Source organism: Orcinus orca, chromosome 4 (genome assembly GCF_937001465.1).
Source record: "Orcinus orca chromosome 4, mOrcOrc1.1, whole genome shotgun sequence".
In the NCBI taxonomy this organism is placed as follows: domain Eukaryota; kingdom Metazoa; phylum Chordata; class Mammalia; order Artiodactyla; family Delphinidae; genus Orcinus; species Orcinus orca.
The window spans coordinates 19998238-20023250 of record NC_064562.1 but is presented as its reverse complement, the minus strand read 5'-3'; the positions used below and the strand labels follow the sequence as shown (position 1 = coordinate 20023250).

Genomic DNA, 25013 nt, shown 5'->3' with positions numbered 1-25013 from the left:
AATCTCAACTATTTAGACTTCACTATTTAATAGTGAGCCCCTCAGGTTTTAACAGTGCTTATATAGCACTTTTCTTTCCTACACAAAATAGTCACAGAATTCTGTAACTTTTTGCCTTTCTTTTCCCTTTTCGGTGCATGTTCTGGTTCTTTCCCTGCTTTTAGGCTATATTTTGGGTGAGACTGCCAGCCTGCTATGAATGGTTATTTCTTTTAGGTTGCTCCTTTAAGTGGAAAACACATACACACATACATAAACACACACAACCAACTTGTTAGCATTGTGTTTTAAAAAGAGTAAATAAGTCCAAGTGAAAGGTGATATTCTTGAGCATAGTATAGAAACATTATTAGCACATGAATTTCACAATAACACAAGATCTTGTTATTTCTGCCTACTGTGTTGTTCATCTTACTTTCAGTGTGGTCAGACAATGTCTGATTTTAGGACCCTCATAATTAATGCAATTAGTTGTTGTCTAAAATTGTTTGTAATTAGCAGAAACGTTTCTCATAAAATCTTTTGCCAAAGTCCAAAATGTGAATATATCAGACAAACAGAAGTTGAACCGCCCAGTTTGAAGCAGTGTGGTGGTATGTGCAGGGTAGACTGCCAGCCATTTCTCTCTCTTACCGCCAAGCCTGTGAGGCTTCCCTACTGGACCCTTAGGACTTTAATAGTACAGTTAAAATTTACTGAAATAAGTCATTATTCTGTTTAGTTAAATTCTATTCATAGTAAAATAAGTAATGAATGTGTTCGACAACTGGAAAACAAACAAAGCAATTCTTTTGCACCCTCCATCTAAGCTGGGAATAACCTCATCTGTAATGGTTAATTACAGTTTTTCCAAAGGGGCAGCTCAAATGTTTGAGAAGCTTTTAATGTCCCCATAAGCACTGTTGCTGATTTTTCCTATGTAAGAATTTATGGGTAAATAGGATCAATTGATATGAGAAAATAAAGAAGAAGCTCCTACCAATATTTGCTCTGGCTCCAAGAAACACTGTTAAAATAGATTTTAAGGAAATAGAAAGTCAACATCTATTGGTTAGTGAAGTCTCTAAGAAAGAACGAAGGGATTAAAACATTACTGCATTGCTCCGAGGGCACCCAATACCTCAACCCACTTGATTTGGGGGATATATAATGCAAAAAGCCACTCTAAGTACAGATGTAAGTTTATTCATGACCTAGGATCAGTCCCAAGTTCCTATATGAGCTTACTTTGGTAAATTGGGTTAGAGAATTGATAAATCTGGAGACATCTAAACACCTTATTAGGCCAGGCCTCAACAGCAGGGAGCTCTCAGCAGTCTGCTGGGGCCTACTTTCCTGGGGTCATACTACACGGTACTTGATGGTTTTGCAAGAGGTAGGATATTGCTAAACACCCAATTCCAAGGGACCCTTAATGCCTACCTTAATCTACCCTCTAAATAATATGGAAAAGAAAAAGGAAATTTAAATCTATATAGAAATAAAACTTTCCCCTCTTCTTGTCTCCCACTGAAAGCTATAGTCCTACTTTACGTACATTCCTTCACCAGCAGCATTTTGTGCTTCTCCAGAATCTCTGGGGACACCGGGATAGTCTGGTTGCATGATCTGAGCTCCTCTTCCTCAGGAGTGAGTACTGGAGAGAACGACGTCTTACGTTCTCTTTGAATTGTTCAGGTATTTGGCCGACATTCCTTCACATCTTTTTCCCTTGGGTTTAGCATTTTAACTTATTTACATTCTGAGGTATTGCTTTCACTCCAATGGAGGCGTTCAGAAGAATCTGAGCAAAACCTCAAGCAGCTTCTTTTCCGTTCTTTGCCACTGCTTTGACACATCTTCCTAGCATCATTGGTATAAACATTTCGGCCCTTCACAGTCTTTCTATGGGCTCTTTAATATTACCTCAGAAGTCACTTAAATGAATCAGGATATTAAATAATTTTACCCCAGACTACCCTCATTGCTATGGGTACATAATTTCTATGAAGCACTAGCCCATAAAATGATGCCTGAAAACGGAGCTACTTGGGCAATTGTTTTAGAAAATACTACCCTCAGAGGGTTTTACAAGGCACAATAACATCTGTAAAAATTCTCAGTAATCCTAACACAAAGACATTCATTTGATGTTTTTTCAGAAACTATGCGGCTCCAAATAATTTGACTATAAAAGTGTTTTTTAACATAAACAAAGTAACATACCAAAGTACTAGTATTCTATAGCATATGTTTTAGTAAATGTTGATTTCGTCAAAAAGTCACTTATCCCATATTCTGTTTCTGAAGACAAAGTGACCACACAAGAAGCTTTTGTTACGCATATTGGACAAAACAATACTGTAAGTCAAATTATGTAATTTCAAAGGAATAAAGCTGCTTAATCCCCTTTGCTTCGCAATTTAACTCCATAAATCCTCCCTTCCAAGTCAGTCCGTTGTAAACACACCTTAAATTCCTAATATAATTAAAGTTCACATTTGTTGCTTACTCCCAAAAATTTAACCTCCCAAAACATACAACATGAATCTCACATTGATAATACCAAGACAAATTATAAAACAGCCCATATTCCTCATTCTGCTTAGTTCTAGCCAATGGTTCTAACTTAGGGCTCTGGTTGGAGTCAAAGTCTCTTCTCTGCATTTACACTCTGGTATCGATGAGACTTTCTCAAGCATCTCTTGTGTTTGATTCTTTATTTCAAGTTCAATATGGTTTAAAAATTCCTCATATTTTGTCTTTCATACATTCCACCTGTATCAAATTCTAAGACTTAAAAGAACATAAATTTCAAAAACACAAGTCCTAAAGGTAAAGCCACTATTATCTTGATGCTGTGATTTAAATTAGTATTGCTCAAGCAAAATAATGTTTGTCAAATCTAATACATATATTATTACCTAGACTTAACAGTGTGAGTCACACCTGTAGACCACTGCTGATATATAGTGTTTTCTGGGGGAAAATGGCCAGACAGAAAAACTGAAAGAGAGCAAACCGTATAAGTTTAAAGAACAGCTTTGAGATTGGTTTCCTTTTGCTCTGAGGTGTCAATCACTTCTTGGCAGAAGCCCTGAATCTACTACCTGTGAACCTGAAGTGCAATTGGGAACATTTTCCCAAGAAGATGTTAGTATAAGACTATGATTCTCATATTTTAATAAATGTAGGTTACTCATTTTCTTTTCTTCTGAGATTAGGATTTGAAATATTTAGTACACCAGTAAAGTTTGAAAGTTTATGCCTGTGGCAGCATTAGTCTCCACATTTTTCATTCTTTTCACTTTTCATTCAATACATCTTTCATTCTATTCTATTTTCATAGTCCACCGTGAATATTTCTAAATATTTGGATCACTTTCAAAACATTCCTGTCTCCTTCCATGGCCTAATTGACATGTGTAATTGACAACCTGTCCTGAATCGAGTGTGGGCTCTAATTCTATTCTCATTTGTGAAGTATATTCCACATTAATAATAAGCAATTCGCTAAATAAAATTTCGGGGGTTGTACCCCCAGCTACTCCATTATTCTCCTTTTCTCTTTGTATTTTCGTAAACTGGCAGCTCCTCACATCTTCCTTAGCTATACATCCTATTTTTTCCCATCACCGAGACTGTTGAGTCTGCTTTATACAAGGGAATTCTTTAGCCCATCAGGATAGCTTTTTCATGGTTTCCAATTTTAGCTCAGAAGAATTCTTCTCTGAAGATTTCTGAAGAAGAACTCCTGTTCTGATGTTTTCAAAGCATATGTTCTTGGAGTTCCAGTGAGAAGCAAGATCTTTATCCCCACGTTCCTTCATCCTCAAGTGTTGAGTTTCTGTAACTTTCCCACTTCCATACTATTACAAAGATCAATTTCTGCTTTCCTTACATAATAAGACATTTCTTTTCTTCCTCAAGTATTTCCCTCTCAATTTAATCAAGATTCCTCTGAAGTTGGTGACCATTTTCACTCATTCTTTCTCATATGCAGTGTTAATCCTATAGCCTCTATTCAAATTTATTCACTTTCTTTAGCATATCAATTTCTAAAGCCTTTTTGCCTGAAGACATATTTACCCACTGTCTATGAGGTCTTCCTGCAAACTATAAACTTCTCCAGCATGAATCTCTCAAGTGCACTAAGAATTTGCATTGCACTATAGATGCTTATTGCCATAGAATGAAAGCTGATTGGCACTTCTGGAAGGCACCAGCAGTTCAGGCTTCCAGACCTCTTTGTGGGAGGAGTCTATTAAACTGTCTTCCCCCCATCTCCAGCCAACATCATATCTAGCTAACACTAAGCATGCACTAACCAGCATGCCTATCTTTTCTTTACTAACTCAATGTTTCCCATGCTAGACTTTGAAAAGACTGAAGGTCATCAATCATTTTGTTTTATAATATTTGTGCAAATATAGACTATTTAAAGTAATCTTATTCCAATGCTATTTTTGAAAACTCAGCTTATTTTTTCTTTGTTGCTGAATTTCCTTTTTGATCCCCAAAATGAACTAAATATAATTAAAAGTTTATTCTGTTTACTTCTTGTTATCTCTCTCCTCCCTGCTATTCCACCTACCTGAAAATTCTCTCCTAGACAGCATGGGAATCCTACTACCACTTTCAACTACTACTGCTGCCTTACCACCCCCTTTCTAGGGTAGCTGAGCAACTAAGTTTTACATCAGAAACGTTTGGCTCTCTGTGACTGTGGGAAAATTATATAACTTTTCAGAATCATATGTAAAATTATGATCATAATTACTACTTAATTCAAAGAATTACTGTTATGATCAAGTGAAATAACCTATATCAGACATGTAGGAGAGTCTAATGTCCCTCCACTTTTAAAAATGTAATTAACTGACTCACCAAAATACAGACATCAAAACACTGGATTTCTATATCTTGATCAGAAGACTTTAAGTAACTAATCTTCAAGTTGTAACTGGATGTTTATATTAATATTAATGATATGATCTAGTGATTGTTTACACCCCTGATGGCTACTCATTCTTTTTTACATAATTAGGATCTACAGCCAAAGGTGTCACGAAGACTGCGTTCATCACTACAAGAACAACAGTGATAAATCTTCCACTTCCAAATGCTACTTCAACATTACAAAGTCCCCAATCCAAGAGTAAGTACAAGAATTTGTGCTGAAATGTTAAACTAGTATATTGGATAGAACTAAACTCAGAATGTTTTCCAGCCCACAGCTACCAAAGAACAATGCCTTACTCATATTCTCTCCTAGTCTCTACCAAATGGGACAACCATTTAGCGACTTTGCTTTGTACAGTGATACTCTATCCCTCCATAGCCACAAATGAGTGGATGCCAAGGAGGATCAGTCCAAGCCTGAGCAATAATCTATGATATCACCTGGCACAAAAAGGTGAGCTTGGCCAAAAAATTAGACAACTCTGATGAAATGGAAAAATTCTTAGAAACAAATTGCTAAAACTGCCTCAAGAAGATAGGAAGACTGAAAAGACCTAAAGCAATTTAAGATTCTGCATTAGAAATTTAAAATGGGCCCATGGAGAAAACTCCAAGCAGGATGGCATCAAGTGTGGATTCTATCAAAATATTCACAAAAGAAGTAATACTAATTCTTCTCAAACTCTTTTATGATGTAGAGGAAACATCGCACAGATAATTATCTGAGACCAGTATTACCCTAACACCAAAGATAGAAAAGAATGAAAAGAAAACACAAATAAAGAAAGCTACAGACCAATATCCATCATGAACACAGATACAAATATCCTTAATAAAATATTACAAAAAAATCTGCAACATATGAAAAGTGATATAAAGAATGAACAAATGGAATTTATCCAGGAATGCAAGGTTGGTTTAACATATGAAAATCAAGTAATGTAATACACCATATTAGTAGACTCAGTAAATGCAGAAAAAGTATTTGACAAAATATAACACCCACTCATAATTAAAACTCAATTAAATATAAATAAAATGGAACTTCCTCAAACTGGTAAAGGATATCTATGAAAAATATACAGCAAACATCATACTTAATAGCGAAAGACTTAATACTTTACTCTTAAGATCTGGAACAAAACAAAGATTCCACTCTCCCCAATTCTATTCAAAATTATAACTAGAGGTTCTAGACAGTGCAATAAGCTGATAGATAGGTAGATAGATAGATAGATAGATAGATAGATAGATAGATAGATAGATAGAAAGGGACAGATAGAATCATTCATCCAGATTGGAAAGGAGGAAATAAATGTGTTTCTCTCAGTAGACTGCATCATTATCTATGTAGAAAACCCAAAGATTTCACAGTAAAGCTACTAGAACTAATAAAGAGTATTCTATACCAGAGGATCCAAGATATGCACAAATAAATCATATTTCTTTACGTTAGCAATGGCAATCCAAAAAATAAGGAAACAATTCCATTCATAATAGCATCAGAAAGAATAAAGTATTTAAGAGTAAATTTAACGATAGAAATGCAAGATTTGTACACTGAACTATAAAACACTTCTGTGAGAAATTAAATATATAAATGGAAATTTCTGATTTGGTGAACATGTGAAGATTTGAGGAGAGTGGTGCACTAGGAGAGGACATGGAAGCTCCACATCCTTTCTCCATACCTTGTCCTGTGCATCTCTTCCATCTGGCTGTCCCTGAGTTATATCCTTTTATCATAAGCCAGTGATCTAATGAGGTAATGGAGTGAATTATCAAGAAAGATTTGTCCCCATCAGTAGGGCTAGTGAGTACCAGAATTAACAACTGGGCATATCTGATTCCTTGCCCTGTGTTCTCTTCTTTATTGCACACTGCCACCTCCCTGAGTTTTTTGTCTTAAGGCAGATAGTCATATGAGTATAACTGAACTAAGTAAGACTAGTCAGTGGTACCTGGCACATCAGCTGGAGGGGCTCTAGTGGGTGTCTGGGACTCAAAAAAGGACACATCATGGGGTCAGTTTCCAGGCAAGAGGAGCAAAAGAACTAAGGGACCCCCAAAGCCAAAGCAGAGCTGAGCCTATTCTGATCACATGCTCTGGACATTCACATTGTGGAGCCTGGTATCAGAGCACATATGGGAGATGTGGCAGGTGTGAGCCAGCAGGCCAGACACAGCAGAGCAGGGAGCAAAAGGCAATATATGCATTTTTAATGTAATGCACACACAATTAAATAATACATTTATTTTAGTATTATGTGAAAAGACCACTTGTTAGTTTTAGTAATTCAGACAAGCCCACTAAGGATCAAAAAAGAAAATTTTTCATTAGTACAATTACATCTGGTACTTGAGCAAAGAAATCAGATTTTAAAACATTACTGCCGGTGGGAAAGTGCTAGTGAGATGCAAAAATGACATCATTTTGATTCTGACTTTAGCCACACAAAGCCATTTCAGGGGTTCACAAGAAAGATGGAATCGCGGGGGAAAGAAAAGTAGAATGTGAGTGTGTTGCTTCTGTATGTTTAAAATTTTTTTAAAGCCAATGATGAATGTTTTGAACATTTGCTTCCTTAGGTTTTATACTGTAATAACCTACCGTCAATTTTCGTAACAAATATATTTGTTTCTAAGTATATAACCATCAACAAAGACAGAAATAGAAAAAATTAAATGCAAACAGAAATACTTTACCTAACCATATATAAAATTGTTAAAAAAGCACACAAAAAGAATCCAAGTACTTTAAACAACATAGTCTTAGCTGCATACCCTCCTCAGTAGAACAGATAAAGAGGGGGAGAGAAAAGGAAAACACTGCAGAGAAATCCTGAAATTCACTTGATGAGTTTGTTTTATTGAAATGAATATAGCGAATCTAAATACTTGGTACTACAAGATTGAAAAAACATATAGATGTGTTCTCAATGTGAAAAGGGGAGATAAAATACAGAATGGGGGAAGGAAAAAAAACACTGCATTATCATTGAAACCAAAGGCATCAGCATAACCTCACGATTAAAATTCAAATACGTATTTAACATTGCAAAGAATAAATAAATAAATAAACAAACAAACATTACATGTTTATGGATTGGAAGACTTGATATTTTAAGATGGCGGTTGCTTCCAAGTTGATCAATAATTGATAAATTAGTCAGTGCAATCCCTATTAGAATACCAGCAGGTTTTTTGCATAGAAATTGATAAATCAATCCTAAAATATATATGGAAATGAAAAGAACCTTGAATAGTCAAAACACTTTTGAAAAAGAACAACAAGATTGGAAGACTCGAACACAGCCAATTTCAAAATTTACTCTAAAGCTATAGTAATCAAAACAGGGTGTGATTAATGTGTTAAGAATAGCATGATTCATAATGGTCAAACACTGAAAATAATCCAAATGTCCATTAAGTGGCGAAATAGAATATCTCATTTGATTTTCCATTTGGAATTCATCTGTAATATTCCAAAACATGGGATATCCATATAATAGAACACTATTCAGCAATTTAAAGGAACAAAATCCTGATACATTCTGTAATAGCATGAATCTGAAAAACATCATACAGTGAAAGAAGTCTTTCTCAAAATACAACGTATATGATTCCGTTTCTGTGAAATATCCAGAAAGGATATTTTTATAGGGACAGAAAGCAGATAAGTGGCTGTCTACACCTGGAGATGGGCCTGGGGATTGACTGCAGAAAGACCCAAGGAAGTTTTTTGTGTTGAAGAAAAGGTTCTAAAACTGTAGTACAGTGATGGTCACACAACTCTATACATTTACTAAATATTATTGGGTTGTGTACTTAAAATGAGTGCATTAAGTGGTGAGTTTCCAAATAAAGATTTGTTTAAAAACAAAAAGAAAGAGAATGTTAATCTAGGCCAATAAAATTCCCTTCTGGGTAATCTGAACTAGAAAACCCAAAGAAACCAAAAAGTCAGAGGAACTGTAGTAGCAAGGTTTTAGTAGAGTGAGTCTGAGACAGCCACGGTGATTGGTGTGTATGCCTGCGGCATAAGGAAGCAGGTATTATGAGTAAGCAGAGTTGGTAGAAGAAGAATGGAGAGAGACTATGTGCGGAAATAGAGAGACCCCGCAAGCAAGATTAAGTTGTTCAGGCGAGACAGAGAGAGTAGCAGTTCTGAGAGATCCCCTGATTCCTGACAGTTTTCCAGTGCCAGTCCACATGTACCTTCACAACAAGGACTTCCCTTACTCTGGCCTCTGTGACTGGAAGTAATCTGTACTTTTAGTCAAACTATCCTGAGTAGAAAAGCTAGCAATCTTTTGTAAGAGCCTTATCAGATCCCGTTCATTATAAACACAGGATGTACTGTTGGCATACCCATAGTCCTTAAGAAAAAGCAGCTACAGGTGACTCACAGTCTCCAAGTCTCTTCTCGGGAGACCTCTAGGGTAGAATGACACAGCAAGTGGAGACTGTGGACGCCCAAGGCCCACTGTTGTCTAGAAACACATCGAGAACCTCCATTTCCCCCCTTTTTTATTGTAATCATCTTAGGCACGACATAAAAAAGGTTATCTAGAAAAAGTTGAATTGCACACCATAATTGTAAACTAATCATTCTATTTAATTAGTCACCACATAAAGGAACTTAAAGAAGAGGGTAATTTTTCCTTCATAAGAAGAACATTTTTTTGTGGTAGTGTTTTGGGCTCTGATGAGTAGAACCTATTTTGTAGGCAATATATGTCTGAAAAGTACCTTTGGCAAACCAAAACCTCATCCATCTCATAATATGACTGCACCCAAGACAAACAAGAATAAAAGTGAATACACATCTGCAAAATGTGTAGCAGTTGAGGATTAAACTCAAATAATTTGTACTTTGCCCTGACACCCACCCAGGCAGTGCCTGATGTGGAAAATGTCATTCAAGAACCATGGTTTATTAAAATTAGCACTTAGAAGTCTGTGGTCAATCCCATGGGTCACTTGAGGTTCCTAATTCTGCCTTGATTCATGCAATAAAATGCCCTCTGCATCTCAGTTCTGGAGACTCCTGTATTTACTTAGCTTCTAAACACAGTCTGAAGTGGCCTTCTTCCAAGTAGTTTAAAAAATACACCCACAAAATCATTTCTTGAAAAATGAAACACCCTGGAAAGCAAGGTAATGAAAGAAGGGTACTTACTGCTTCCCGTTGCATTTGCCATTTGATTAACCAGTTCTATGCTAAGTCCTTTAGAAATTTTGTTATAAAACTCATTCTTTGGGCAGCCATCCTCCCTAGATCTCTCTCATTCCTCAAGGTGCTTCCTGCTAAGCATGGACTCCACTTGATATAATGAGTTTGCACACATTTCCATTGGCGCCTGACGAGACCAGGAGTCTGCCCAGATTCCTGGTTAGCAGGGCAATGCTCCCTTTCCATCTCCACCCCTCACACACACAAGCATTCAAAATTAGTGGAACCAAGACAGAGAAACAGAAGGAGAACAAAACAATCTATAGGCACGGGAAGGTTGAACACCTCTTAAACATATGGGCAATGGGTCCTCGCAGAGTGACTCTCAGATAAAGGCACTGTGAGTACATTATCTCAAATGCAGGCTTGTTTTAGAGTAGAGAAGAGCTATTGAGGTCTGTTGCTTTACCCCCTAGAAAGGTGGAATGTAGATCAAAAAAGCATGTTCTCCAAACATTTCTAATCGTTTCCCATTCTCTTAAAGTTGTGTGTATTTCTCCTGTTTTATTCTTTTATTCTGCCTGTAGAAGACAAATTTCTAGACTACTAGGATTTTTAAGATAGAAATCCTCATTAATTCAGTGACCTGACTTTATAAAGAAACGCAGGCCCTTTGGATTAATTAGTAAATTAATTTATTCACTAAAAATCTTTTGGAGAGCATCGGTGACCTGACATGCCCCCTAGCTTCTGGAAATTGCCAGTAATTCTCTGCATTCCTTGGCTTAGAGATACATCACTCTAATCTCTGCCTCTGTCTTCACATTGTCTTTTTCCCTGTGTGTCTACATACGGCCTTCCCTTCTGTGTCTCCTCTTCTGTCTGTGTCTTCTTTTTTTATAGAGACAATTTCTTGGGATTTTGGGCCCACCCCAATCTGGAATGATTTCATCTCAAGATCCATAATTACACTGGCAAAGATCCTTTTTCTAATACGGCTGTATTCACCGGTTCTAGGTACACATATCTTTCCAAGGAAGTCAGGGGGAGGGGGATGTCACCATTTAACCTACTCCAGACCATGTCCTGAATTTACCTTTGTTACGCCTAGATTTCAACATCAATGCATTTGTCACTGTCCATTGGTAGGGCTACCTCACTGGGCACTGAGGAGTGATTCAAAGAAATGTCAATCACAGGAGTCCCCATCCTCCAGTATCTAAACTGTGGGAAAATTGGACGTAAAACTCTGTTGTAAAATTACAAATCTTCTCTTCCTGAGTTCCCTGTTTCTGCCAGTGGCTTAAAAATGTGGCATCCTCTCTGACTCTTTTCATTTCCTTTGCATACCTGATGGTTTCTGAAGAGAGAAGAGAAAAGTAGAAGGAGGATGGAGGGGAGAAAGCAAAATAGATGCTTTTCTTGCTGGAAACTTAGAGTCATTCAGATATCTATAACCAGATCTGAAAGCAGGTATAGTTCACACTGTAAGAGATTGACAGGGAAGGAGAGACCATTGCTCCTTCTCCCTTTGGTGGATTTTATCTTAGCTGAGGAGAGAATGTGGAATAAGGTTATAGGTAGAAGACAAATTGAGATGGGCGAATGTCAGGACATAACTCTACTAAGGCAAGTGCGTGGATAAAAATACTTCTCAGGCTTTTGCCACTTAGAGCTTCTGCTACCACAGCATATACAATATTACAGACTGGAAGTCTGAAGGGAAAAATCTGACTTTTGTTAAGTAAAAACGAGTAACATTTATAAGTAATCAGTAGGTTATTTAGTCAGAGTTAATAACATTTATATGTAACAAATAGTTTATCGTATATGTTTCCTTTTTGCATAATTTATCCTAGTTTAGTATGGAGTTTGTTTAACACAAAAATCATATATAATTGTAGTAATCAAGTAGCCACTTCAGATATACTACTGGTTGAACATGAGGATGGCCTCTGCCCAAGCCTGTGCTTTTCAAGGCACCACAACCTTCTTAAAATAAAAAAAAAAAGGGATCTACAATCATGCCAAGAGGAAGTTAGCTTATTGGTTACAAACAATGATTCTGAAATCAGATAGCTTAGGTTCCAATAATAGCACAACCATTTATTTGGACTGTGGCCTTTGGTAAGCTCCTTAACTTCTCAGTTTCCTCATCTGTAAAGTGGTTGTAATAAGACTACACCCTTACAGGATTCATGTGAAGATTAAAAGAGGTAAAATTATATAAAGCTTAAAACAGTGTCTGGAAAGTAAATAATACATTTTAGCTATTCTTTTATTAATGATAATCCTTATAAAAGTCAGGCAAAGTTGGTATTTATGATACCAGTTTCACAAATAAGGAAGCAGGTTCAGAAAGACTAAATGACTTGGCCAAGGTTAAATTAAAAGATGAAAATTCAGACCCTGTTTTTCTCGCCTCAAATCCCATAAAAGTCACTATACCACACTTGTTCTCATTACACCTGTTTCGCATAAGGTATCTAAAGGAATGAGACAACAACGAGCTTTTAATTGGGTGCATCATATGCTTGACAAGTAGAAGTTCAATCAATAGGAGAGACTGACGGACTGATAGGCTGGTTGAATATAAACCTGTGATTCTCACCAGGGTGGTTCTCTTGCTGTCACCAGATTTATTCCTGACTGTGGTATTTGTTCATGCTGCCCTCCTCATCTGTATGGTCCTTCTTTCATCCCCTTGTCCTTCCTCCACTTGCTTATTCAAATTCTACACAACTATCAAGAGCCTCTGCAAGATGCTACCTCAATACTTCCCACAACTTAATGAGTGTTGCCAGATATGCGTACCATCTGCACTATTATTTATTTAGTACTTTCTTTCAATGGATGCACTTTTTATTCTTAAATCTGTTTGAAAAGTAAACCATCATAAATGAAAAACCAGTTTGACTTGGCATAAACAGAAGCTAGAAAGTCACTATGATGTAAGCAAAGTAAAACAAAATTCTAGTTAGATTTTGTTGCTTGCCAAAGGCTCTGAGTTTGAGGCTTGCTTGTCCTTGTTTAAGAAAATAAATCAAATCCTTACCTGGAAGGGGAGATACCAGGATCATGAAGGTGGTTTTCCCCTGTCGAGGCTTATCCATAGCACTCTGGATGTGCTGTGCTGACCCCTGTGATTTTTCCAAACGTGGAAAACTCCACTGAATAATTTGTGATTGTTGGGGACTGCATTCTTCCCGCTGTGGGGTGAAAAAAAAATGATATAAGCACATGCTACGTATTAATGACATATTTGCATCAAATTGAAATTTTGAAACTTCGTCATTGAAACAAACAAAAAAGCTGAAAAGAAAATAACTTTCTCATTTAGTGTTTCAATCTTATTTAATGCCACTTTCCAGTACTGCCTCATAGAATCTCTCTTACAATGCTATGCATCTCATGCTTTGGAAAACACTAATTTATCTGATCACCTATCCTCATTAGTTCTCTTGTGAATGTCACCATTTATCTATGACATTTATTTGGGAACTTAATTACAATGTTTCTTATATGATATTTAATAAGTTTGTATCATTTCATGTGGGCTGATAAAGGAGGAATACTCAGGATAACAAGGTCTTAGTCACAAGTCACAGATTAGCCAAACCAGAACTCATCTCATGTACAGTGGCTCAGTCAATACTTTGTTTGGAAGGGCGGCGTGGAAATAAGAAGGAAAATCTGAATTGGTCCTAGTAAATTATTTTTAAGCAAATCAGAAAAGAATTATATATGGGAATGGCTGTATATATTTTTTCTCCTGGGCCTGTTAATGATAAATCATGTTCTGTGTGTAATTATATACAGCTATATATAGCTGTAAATATAATGGCCTTCATAAGATAAGAATATTTAGCAAAGTTACTTGTTGTAGTATTGCTTATTATTTCTGTTTTAAAAGCTGATAGTTTAAGCAAAGTTTAGCTTTGGATTAAATTGTGGATTAAAGTTTAGCATTTCAAAGTTCATTTGCATTTCATAAGACTTCAGCTTCATATTAGAGACAAACTCAACCAAGAAATTTTAAGTTGCCAGCCACCCTGATTAAGGATTTGGTTTTTACTAAACATCTAAGTTTGAGACTAGGTTACACACTTATTTGCTATTTGACTTCACCTACTTCCTTTTCTTAAAAACACATTTGCATTATGAAATTTATAAATAAAAAAAAAACAAGAATAATACTTTAGCCATATTCCATAGCATTCCTCTCTATTACGATTTTATATCCACAGAACTGAATCCAAATTTGAAAATAGTATGCCATATGAAAACACTTTATTATCTTCAGAATAATACATCCTTGATTTTAGGATAAAAAGGTATATATATCCCAGTATTGATTAAATATTTAAGATTTACAGAATTTTGTCCTCCGAATAATAACATATTCATTCATATATAAAATTCTGGACCTCTTAAGATTCAGTAAAAGGATTTTGAATTTTTTTTAAATAAATTTATTTATTTTCTCTTTGGCCGCGTTTGGGTCTTTGTTGCTGCACGCGGGCTTTTCTCTGTTTGCAGCGAGCAGGGTCTACTCTTCGTTGCTGGGAGTGGGCTTCTCTTGTTGCGGAGCACCGGCTCTAGGTGTGTGGGCTTCAGTAGTTGTGGCACACAGGCTCAGTAGTTGTGGCTCGCAGGCTCTAGAGCGCAGGCTCAGTGGTGCACCGGCTTAGTTACTCTGCAGCATGTGGGATCTTCCTGGACCAGGGTTTGAACCCGTGTCCCCTGCATTGGCAGGCGGATTCTTAACCACTGCACCACCAGGGAAGCCCGGATTTTGAATTGTTATATGTTATTTTTTTAATATTCAGCCACATCTTTAAGGCATAGTTATTTTTCTTTTGTGTAATATGTCCCTCTAAAATCATTATGCATTTTTTAAAACATCTTTATTGGAGTATAATTGCTTTACAATGGTGAGTTAGTTTCTACTGTATAACAAAGTGAATCAGCTATACGTATACATATATCCCCATATCCCCTCCCTCTTGCGTCTCCCTCCCAGCCTTCCTATCCCACCCCTCTAGGTGGTCACAAAGCACTGAACTGATCTCCCTGTGCTATGCAGCTGCTTCCCATTAGCTATCTATTTTACAACTAGTACTGTATATATGTCCATGCCACTCTCTCACTTGGTCCCAGCTTACCATTCCCCCTCCCTGTGTCCCCAAGTCCATTCTCTCATTATGCATTTTTGAAGGATGAAAAAAATGCAAAAAAGGATAGTCAGAAGGTTTTGTCTGATATGAGTTTAAAAATTTTTCATTCTCTGTAAAGTCTACCAGCAAGAAGGTTATGACCTGATATTAAAAGCAGGAGGAACAAAAGGTTTGGATTTCATTTGTATTCTAATCCTCTGGCAGCTGATAAATATTTTAACTGCAACTTTCAAATACAACATTATGCCATGTTCAAAAGTATTTTAACTAGGTATCAAAAGTAGGAATTAATTACATAAGCTTTCCACTCAGAACGGTTTAGTGGAAGGAAAAGCTGTCTCTTTGAGTAAAGGAGAATGGACCTTAGAGCCAACAGACCTGAATTATAATCACGGTCCTCCCTTTGAGAAAGCAGTTTCACTGCTTTCAACTAATATTTGCAGATCTGCAAAATGGAAATAATAACGTCTTTCTTGTAGACATCAGAAATTAATATATGGAACTGATCATAAGAGTTGCTTGAAAAATAGTAGCTATAATTATCCAAGCAGGAATATTAAGTAAGGCATTCATTTTCTCTTAAAAATTGAATTCAAAGAGGTAGAATTAGGTTTATTATTATTACTTTCTACTGTTATTCGTTCATTCCTTATATTTTTACCAGAGACCTGGTAGTAGGCTCTGTAATTACGGCTCTGAGTAAAACAAGAAATCTTTTTCCTCCTGGAGTTACATTCTAACTAACAACAAGCATATTTTTAAAGAATCAATGTCCCTGGAGTGATAAAAGTACTGTTGAGCAGATGAGGCAGAGTGGTGGACTAGAGTGGAGGGAAATGAGGCTTGCGCCCCTGGGAGACAATTGTACCATGCTTTGATCTAAGATGGTGAGGGCGGAGGTGGGTTTGAGGATGCTAGTCAAGAGTTATGAATGCATAAAGAAGATGTGGTATATAGATACGATGGAATATTACTCAGCCATAAAAAAGAATGAAATAATGCCATTTGCAGCAACATGGATGGACCTAGAGATTATCATGCTAAGTGAAGTAAGTGAGACAGGGAAAGTCTAATATTATACTATTGCTTATATGTGGAATCTAAAACAAAAAGATACAGATGAACTTATTTACAGGAATAGACCCACAGACATAGAGAACAAACTTATGGCTACCAAAGGGGAAGTGAGGGAGATAAATTAGGAGCTTGGGATTAACATATACATATTACTGTATGTAAAATAGACAACCAACAGGGACTTACTATATAGCACAGGGAATTATACTCAATATTTTGTAATAACATATAAGGGAAAAAATCTGAAAAAGAATAAAAAGAATATATATATATATATATAATATATATATATATATATAAACTGAATTACTATCACTGTGCTGTACATCTGATACTAACACAACATTATAAATCAACTATACTTCAGTAAAAAAGAGTTCTGTTTCAGGCATGTTAAATTTGAGATGCTGGTGAGACAGTCAAGTGAAAATACAAAGGAAGCAAGTGAATATTTTTAAACTGTCATTATTGGGCTTCTATTTGTTTCAATTTTTTTCTATATTTTTTCATTTGGCAAATCTTGGTTCACGGTGCAAACACTCCAAGTTGTTGAAGTGATCTTTGATTATAATTCTCTCAGGTGATTTTATTTGTAGAAGCTCTTCTGAGCTATATTTACTTTAGAGGAATTCCCTAAGTTCCAGAGGGATCTGTATGAACCATTCTGAATCTTCCTCAGGTCAGGAGATGCACAATATCTTAGTAGGAATACGACACATGGCAGTGCCACTCATGAAGTACCTACCAAAGTTTTGTAGTTGTCTGGGTTATCTAGGCATATTCAAGATGTGGGGTTGTACTAGGTGCTCCAAAAGAGGATTCAGCAAAATACAGCTCGCAGGCCAATCCAGACCCACACCTGTTTTTGTAAATAAAGTTTAATGGGAATACAGCCATACATATTCTTTAGGTATTATGTATAGCTGCATTCACACTACAATGGCAAGGCTGAATAGTCACTAGAGACTTATGACCCACAAAGCTTAAAATACTATTTGGCCCTTTAAGAAAAAGTTGGCTGACCCCTGCTCTGAAGTTTCTTCTACTCAGGAAGCCTCTTGATTTTATGATTTGATGAAAGTAAATCGGAAATGAGCTAAGATCTATATCTATTTACCACCTGAAATAATTGTGAGAGTACATTTGATATTCAACATTTAATTTTAGCAATTTTCTTTTCTTTCCTCTAAAGCTGAGATTCAGAGTTCAATCAAAGCCACAGAAACAACAGGTAAGTTAATTTTCTTTCTCTGAAAATATTCCCGGGTAAAATCCCAAGAAAGAGACAAAGTAGATCAATCGATCTGAGGACAGAGTGAAATAGCACAAAGGAAAACATTACATGGCAACTAAAATATTTAGGAAATCTTGTGTTAAAAAAATGCAGTCCCGGAGAATATACAATGATGTGCCTCAGTGCTCTGGGGCTGGGATGAGTGGAACCAGTTCTGGTAAATGCATAAAGCCTGTGGAATTTTCCTCTGCTCAGAACCTACTGTTCCTGGTCTGTTTCTGTGGTCAGCTTGCCCTCTCTCAGAAGTATAGAGTGTGTGTTTGCTGTCTTCTCTACTTTCTAACAAAGCCTGGTCCTGGCATCCGAAGAGATGATGTTATAAACCACAGTTAACAGCCTAAAATGTTATCACTTAAAGAAGTGCTCATGCTTTGCCATCCTTAGTTTTAAACTGAATAAATTCTGGATGATGGAGCAACAGAAATTGAAAAAGATTATTGGGCAGAGGAAAATGATAATGTTGAATCTTCCTATTGTTTTGAAATTATAATTGTTTGGGGGATTTTTACCTTCCTACATCCTACCTGGTACTTATATACATGACAAATCTCTTAGGTTCTCAATAATAGCCACCTTTGGTATATATAAAATGAGAAATACATGAAGTAAACTTGTAAGATCATGTAACTTTTTAAAAAATTGGAAAAATAAAGGCTTGAAAATTATGAGTGACTCTGATAACATTTTCACAGCAAATGTCCTAAATAATCATCATAGTTTACCTTCAAAGAATTAGAAATGAAAATTATTATGCTTTTAACTTTTCATCATTTATCTTCTACATAATACATCAAATGAATAAAGAAGTTATTTTTATATTGTTAACTCTATTTCACCTTATTGCCATATTTTTTTATTCTTATTTCCATCTACATAGTCTAGAAATGCAACAGAAAAAACATTGGGAAAAACAAAGCAAAACAAAGCATAAATGTAGTACATCCAGGCAAAGAGGGTAGCTTTACATCGGCTGATGCTTTGCACTGTTCTGGAGAAGTCCTGTCCGCCCGCTTCATGGATTGGTTATCAAGGAGAAGTTACAGATGAAAGACAATTGGGAAGCTGACAAAGTGTCAGCTCGTTTTAAGGGGAGACTGAAGCATCTTTTATTTTGTTTAAAATAATGGTATCAACACAATGCCAACTTTAGCTATAATTGATTTTTAAATGTAATAAAAAGCCCATTTAGACTTTAATTTTGAATTATAGAAACTAATGCTCCTAAAACAATTAATAGACAAACCACTGATTTGAATAGCAGACTAGAAGGAAATGAGGCTGATTCTATCAGCTGTAGAAAAGTCAGTCTCAAACTTCAGATGTATGTTTGGGCTGAAGACTAAATCCAGATACACTCAAAAAATTCACAGATATTCACCCATATGATCAAGGAGAGGCATCTTCCTTAAAATAATTAGCATTTCTCTTTTAGGTAAAGTTGAGGTAGACTTCTTGGCCACAGAATTATTAGTACTGCTTCCTTCCATAAATATGAGTTAAATATACATTTAATTTTTGACTAGAACATACTGAGTTCTCATGTTTGATATTTTCTTTCAGATTATGCATCTGACTTTAATTTTCTTGAAAAATTATGTTTTTACCACTCTCTTCAAAAACTATTTTTAAGGATCTAGAAATTGTTGATTGTTTTATGTAGGATCTTTTTTTGGAATTCAGGATAAGTAAGGCAACTATATATAAAATGTGAATTATAAGCAACTATACATAGATATGACATTCAATTTTATGTAATAAAGATTAAAGAAAGATAGTCATAGTTAGATGGAAATGATCAGTCAAAGTCAGAAGACATGTCCATTCATTCCACTCAACAGAGCAAAGGTAGTATGAATGGACAACTGAGTTTAACAATGCTAAGCATGAGGAATTCATGCCCAATATCTAAAGCATGTGGGAAAGTCAAACTTCACCTGACCACTGAAACATACCTGGAGAGACTCCAAATTTTGTATAATCCCCTGTCAAATATACAGAATGGTATATTCAACCAATCACCACTAACTGAGGCATTCAATAAATATTTGTTCTGTTCCATCACACATAGCACTAGCTAAGAGTTTGAGTGTTACATGGAGCCTGCCATTAAGGGTTACTAAAGACTAGTCAATATTATAAATAACTATAATCACTCCAGCAGTCATGTAGGTATAAAGTGATGTGTCATAGATGAGCCTCAGATAATCTTATGCTAAGATCAGAGAAGGAAGAGAGTTTTTTTCCTTTAGCTGTTGTTGTGGTATACATTGGGTGGGAAAAAGCAGTCTAAGAAAGATGAGGAAGGGGTTCATGAAAAAAGCGACCTTCTAGCTGCCAGATTTTTCTACCTACTCATTTTTTTAGCTCTGAATTCAGAGCTAATGAGGAGATAGAAAGACCCACTAAAAAGTGATGAAAAACTGTTTATTCCCCAGAGAAAGATGCAGCCATCATGCGGCCATTACAACAATTTAAAGCAATGATAGAATTCACTTTTCTTTAGCCTTATCATTTTCTCACAGACAGGCAGAGCTAATAATTTGTCCTTGAAAATGAACCTCTTGATTTCTTTGATAAGAGACCTCAGCTCCAGAGAAAAATGGAACAATATGCCTCAGAGTATTGGGAAAGGAATAAACCATCTGCCCTTAACTTTCTGAAAATATAACTATATTTGTCAGGGTTTTCCAGAGAAACAGAACAAAAAGAATATATATATATATATATATATATATATATATATATGTATGTATTTGTATATATGCATGGAAATCTCTAAAGAGGTTGATTATGAAGAATTGGCTCATGCATTACAGAGTCTGAGAAGTCCTAAGATCTCAGTTGGCAAACTAGAGGCCTGGAAAGGTAGGAGAATGGATGGTATAGTTCTAGTCCGTCCAAAGGGCTGAGGGCCAGGAGAGCAAATGGTGTAAGTTCCAGTCTGAAAGCTGGCAAGCTCAAGACCCAAGAAGAGTCGATATCTCAGTTCAAAGGCAAAGGAAACACTGATATCCCAGCTCAAGGCAATCCGGCAGAAAGAGTTCTTCTTACTCCATGGAGCCTTTCTGTTCTATACAGACCTTCAACTGATTGGATCAGAGCCACCCTAATGGAGGGTAATCTATTTCACTCAGTCTACTGATCTGAATGTTAATCTCATCCAAAAACACATTCACAGGCACACCCAGAATAATGCTTGACCAAATATCTGAGAACCCCATGGCCAAGTCTAGTTGACACATAAAACTACTCACCACAACAACATTCTCATAGTCACCAGCACAGCTTGTGAAAGTTCTCATTGTACCCATCTTCTTGACTTTCTCAACTGTGTTTCAGGACCTCAATTGTATTGTAGACATTAATTTTGATGGAAAATCAGAAGCCAGTACAGGCAAAAGTCCCATCAAAACTGACTACTGGCCTTTGGAAAGGAGGATGCTCTGTCTTGGTTCATTCATTATGCTTGACATCTTACGTAATGCCTGGGATTGGTTACTCATCTCTCAGAATTCATATAATGTGAAGCATGAATTATTTTTATACAGAGGATTACTTACTTGAATGTTTGAACTTTGAATGACAGAATCTTTGTTCAGGTAGACCTTTGTTCGGGTAGAACTATTGACAGATACTATTGTTCAGGTAGAACGCACTCAAACTAGAAATATACCCATAGCAAAGTGATATCCAGGGTTGTTTTTATTAACTTGGAAATTTTATGCTGTTTGAAAATTAGTTGAGAATAAAATAACTCAGTTATGGAATGAAAAATATATCAATATTTATGTGATAGGGTCTGGCATAAACTTCCACTTAGGAAATTGTATGAATCTATAAATCTAGGTATGGCTATGTGGGTTCTTCTCTAGTTCAGGGATCTGATAACTCTCTAAGAAGTGCTCGGCCCTGTTCTTGTGGCTCTCTAGTCTACACTGAAAGGTCATAAAAACTCACAGTCTCAACTGATTAGCTAGCCAACACTCACTTTAAGAACCAACACATTTCAATGATATTGCTAAGGGTGTGAGCTCTTCCAATGAGCTCTACAATGTGCTTTATTTAATACACTAGGAATAATTCTGTCTGCTTGTATGCATATGCAGAGTCTGGTTTGGCCTATTGAAGAAAGGAGGTGTTTAGTTTACCTTGGTAGGAAGAATACCTTCTCAATTGGAGCCGAAATTGAAATAGATAATATTTCATGTAACAAAAATAAGAGGCATGCACTTATAACTCATTCCGACTGAGGAGCAGAAGCTTAGGCAGCACAGAATTGTGGTTGACAGAACAGAGTCTAGAGTTTGCATTCAAACCCCAGCTCTGTGTGACTTTGAGCAAATTATTTACACTCTCTGGGCTTCAGTTTCCACTTTATGAAATGAAAATATTATTAATGCAATAGTGAGTGTAAAACTCTTAGAACAATGCCTGGCACGTAGTGTCCCATAACTTGAAAATAAAGTCCTTTTTAACACTTTCACGTCCGTGTTTTGGATTGCTTACGCTCACATTCTCAGAAAGCATATGGCACAGGAAGAGTTACACGTTGAAAAGCTTCTCAGTGTTTTCAGGTCGTACTATCCAAATTGTGAATTTCAGGTAAGATGATGTATATATTTTGGGAGAGAGATGAGAACATTCTAAAACTTTCAGAATGCTGAGAAAAAAATTTCACTGGTCTCATTGATAATGATACCATTAACAAGTAAGATGAACTCAACTCACTTGAAACCTGTTGGTTGCACGGCATAATGGAAACAGATAGGGTTTTGAGTCATACTTGGCTTATGTCTTAGCCCTTCTACTTATTGCCAGACATGTTACCTTATCTCTCTGAGCCACAGTATCTCTCATCTTTAAAGCACATAATAAAAATGTTTAAGAATATGGTGAGTTAGCACATATGGAAGTAATTAGCAGTGCCCCATTCATTCTTTGTGCATTGTATATAATTTTCTGGAAATTAATAACTATTTATATTAAGTCACAAAAGAAAAATATGCCCTCCTTCTTCAACGTATATTTCTAGAGTTACCTAAAGTAAACAAATCTCTAGTCACAGTTATTACTGGGTTAGAGGATGCTATTACTTCTGGTTAGTTATGCTGATGGCCCAAAGCAAAGTGAAAGAACTTTGAGATAAAAATTGTTTTTGCATAGCTTGAAGTGTACAACTAGGTCAGAAAGTTCAGGTCTGATGAGAGCAGAAATTAATTTTTATCATGTGAAGGCGGAAAAGTTTCCTTTTGTCAGTTTGCTCATTAAGTAGATGAGGGGATCCCGTTAAAAGTGAAAATGCAGACTAGCTATGACAAAATCTGAATTGAAAGGAACCCTGACAAGAATCTAAATCTTAAAGCTAGAAGAGACCTCAGGGATCATACCAGCATATTCCCCTCCCAAAACAGAGAATGGGACCAACCATACTCATAGCATTTACTGACTGGGCCGCTGATGTGCCACTTACTTATATAATAGACCATTTTCCACTCTGATAATGAAAGCCTAGAGTAAACCATGCTCCCTTTCCCTGAGTGTCAGGATGCTCAGAACCAATTCTTATGGCCAACGCCAGCAGCCGTATTGATGCTTGGTATTAACTCTTAGAAGGAGCTTATTTGTTTCTTCCAGTTTCCTTTGTTCTGATTTCTCATTTTTATTTTATTCATCTTATGGCCTATATCATTGCTTAAGCACCTCTAATTCTTTCTGTTGAGAATTAATTTATAAGTAAAATTCAATTAACAATAACATGGTATCTCTTATTTTAATCCTTGACGTACTGTTTGTTTTTTTCACATCAATCAACTTTGTGCTGTTCATCTTCCCTGTGGGAGCTCCTTAAATGAAATAACTATCTCATGTACTCTGTTGTATTTCCTTCAGCATCTACTGTTGGACCCAGAGTAGGTGTCTATTTTTTTCTATTACTTCAGAATGAATGAAAAAAATTAATGAGAATGATTTTAAATAAGTACCCATCCTAATATTAAGGCAAAAAAGGAAAACACATGAATTCACTTCCTCCTCAACAATAGTCGCGTCTGCTGCCAAAAAATTTGTTTGTCCATTCAGCAAAACTTATGGTCGCTACTTGTACACACTGCTCTAGCGCTTGGGAAATATCAGTGAGCAAAATAAAGATTCTTGCCCTCGAGGATCTTATATTCTAGTATAAGTATAGACAAACTATAATCAATACACGTATTAATTAACCAAATTATAAAGCAAGGTGGGAGGTGATAAGTGCTATGAGAAAGAGAAGATGTAGAACAGTGTAGAAGGGAGGGATTATGAGTGCCAGAGAGGTGGGGACCATTTTCAGTATTGAAAAAGTGGTCAAGATAAGTCATACAAAAGTTTGAGAAAATACAAGAAGGAAGTGAGCCACCTAATACGTGGGGGAAGAGCATCTAAACAGAGCTACAACTTGAGGAGAGGACTGGTGTGTTAAATAAACAGGGCAGGGAGAAAGGCAGGGGATATACCAGGCAGATTACCTAAGATTTGGTGGGTTATTTCAAGGACTGTGATTTTTTCTGTAAGTGGAATGGAAAAACACTGAGGATTTTAAACAGAGGGGTGACATGATCTGACTCATGTTTTATAAGTATAACTCTGATTGCTGAGGAGAGACTGTCAAATGAAGCAAGATTATCTTTTGCAAATTTTCGAGGAGAGAAATGATGGTAGCTTGGACCAGTGTGGTCATAGGGTCATAGGGTGGCATGCAATCTCCAAATTCCAAATATATTTTGGAGGTGGAGCCTATAGATATTCTTGATGATTGCATTTGGAAGAGTATAGAAAGAGATGAATCAAAAATAACTCTGAGGCTTTTGGCCTGAGCAACTGGAAGGAATATCTGCCATCAGCTAAGATAGAAAGGCTGCAGATAGAGCAGAAATTCAAGTTTGGACATGTTGAGTTTCAGATTTTTATTATTTGCCATGATTATGAATCTGAAATTTAGGAAAGAGGTCTAGGCTGGAAGCATAAATTAGGAGATCATTTGCACTGATATTCTATTTAAACCTTGAAATTGACTGAAATCACCAATGAAACTAGTGTAGTTAGACATGAGGACAAAGGACTGCATTCTGGGGCCCTCCAAGACTGAGTCAGAAAGAAGAGACAAAACCAGCCAAGGAGACTGAGAAGAATAAGACATAAGGCAGGAGAAAAACCAGCAGTGTGTGCTCTGCTGGAGCCACATGGAGAAAATGTGTTAAGGAGGAGGGAACGAGTTATTGTGACAAGTGCTGGAAAGTTCTTTTTAAAAGTGAGACATGAATCCATCAAATTGCAGTTAGAGACCAGTTCCAATTATTTATAAATAATGAGA

The 25013-nt window shown here is 36.3% G+C and overlaps 1 protein-coding gene and 1 non-coding gene across 3 annotated transcripts in view; both read left to right on the top strand.

The window, feature by feature from the left end:
- EMCN (endomucin) overlaps nucleotides 1-25013 on the top strand; it is a 92952-nt gene that overhangs the window by 43473 nt on the left and 24466 nt on the right. For both annotated transcript variants that reach the window (XM_033401967.2, XM_033401972.2), the window contains exons 4-5: nucleotides 5027-5137; nucleotides 17564-17602. In XM_033401967.2, coding sequence (XP_033257858.1) covers nucleotides 5027-5137; nucleotides 17564-17602 — 150 coding nt within the window. The remainder of the gene's footprint in view (nucleotides 1-5026; nucleotides 5138-17563; nucleotides 17603-25013) is intronic.
- LOC117196227 (U1 spliceosomal RNA) lies at nucleotides 13165-13327 on the top strand. Its single transcript, XR_004476308.1, has one exon. It is a non-coding gene; the product is annotated as a U1 spliceosomal RNA (small nuclear RNA).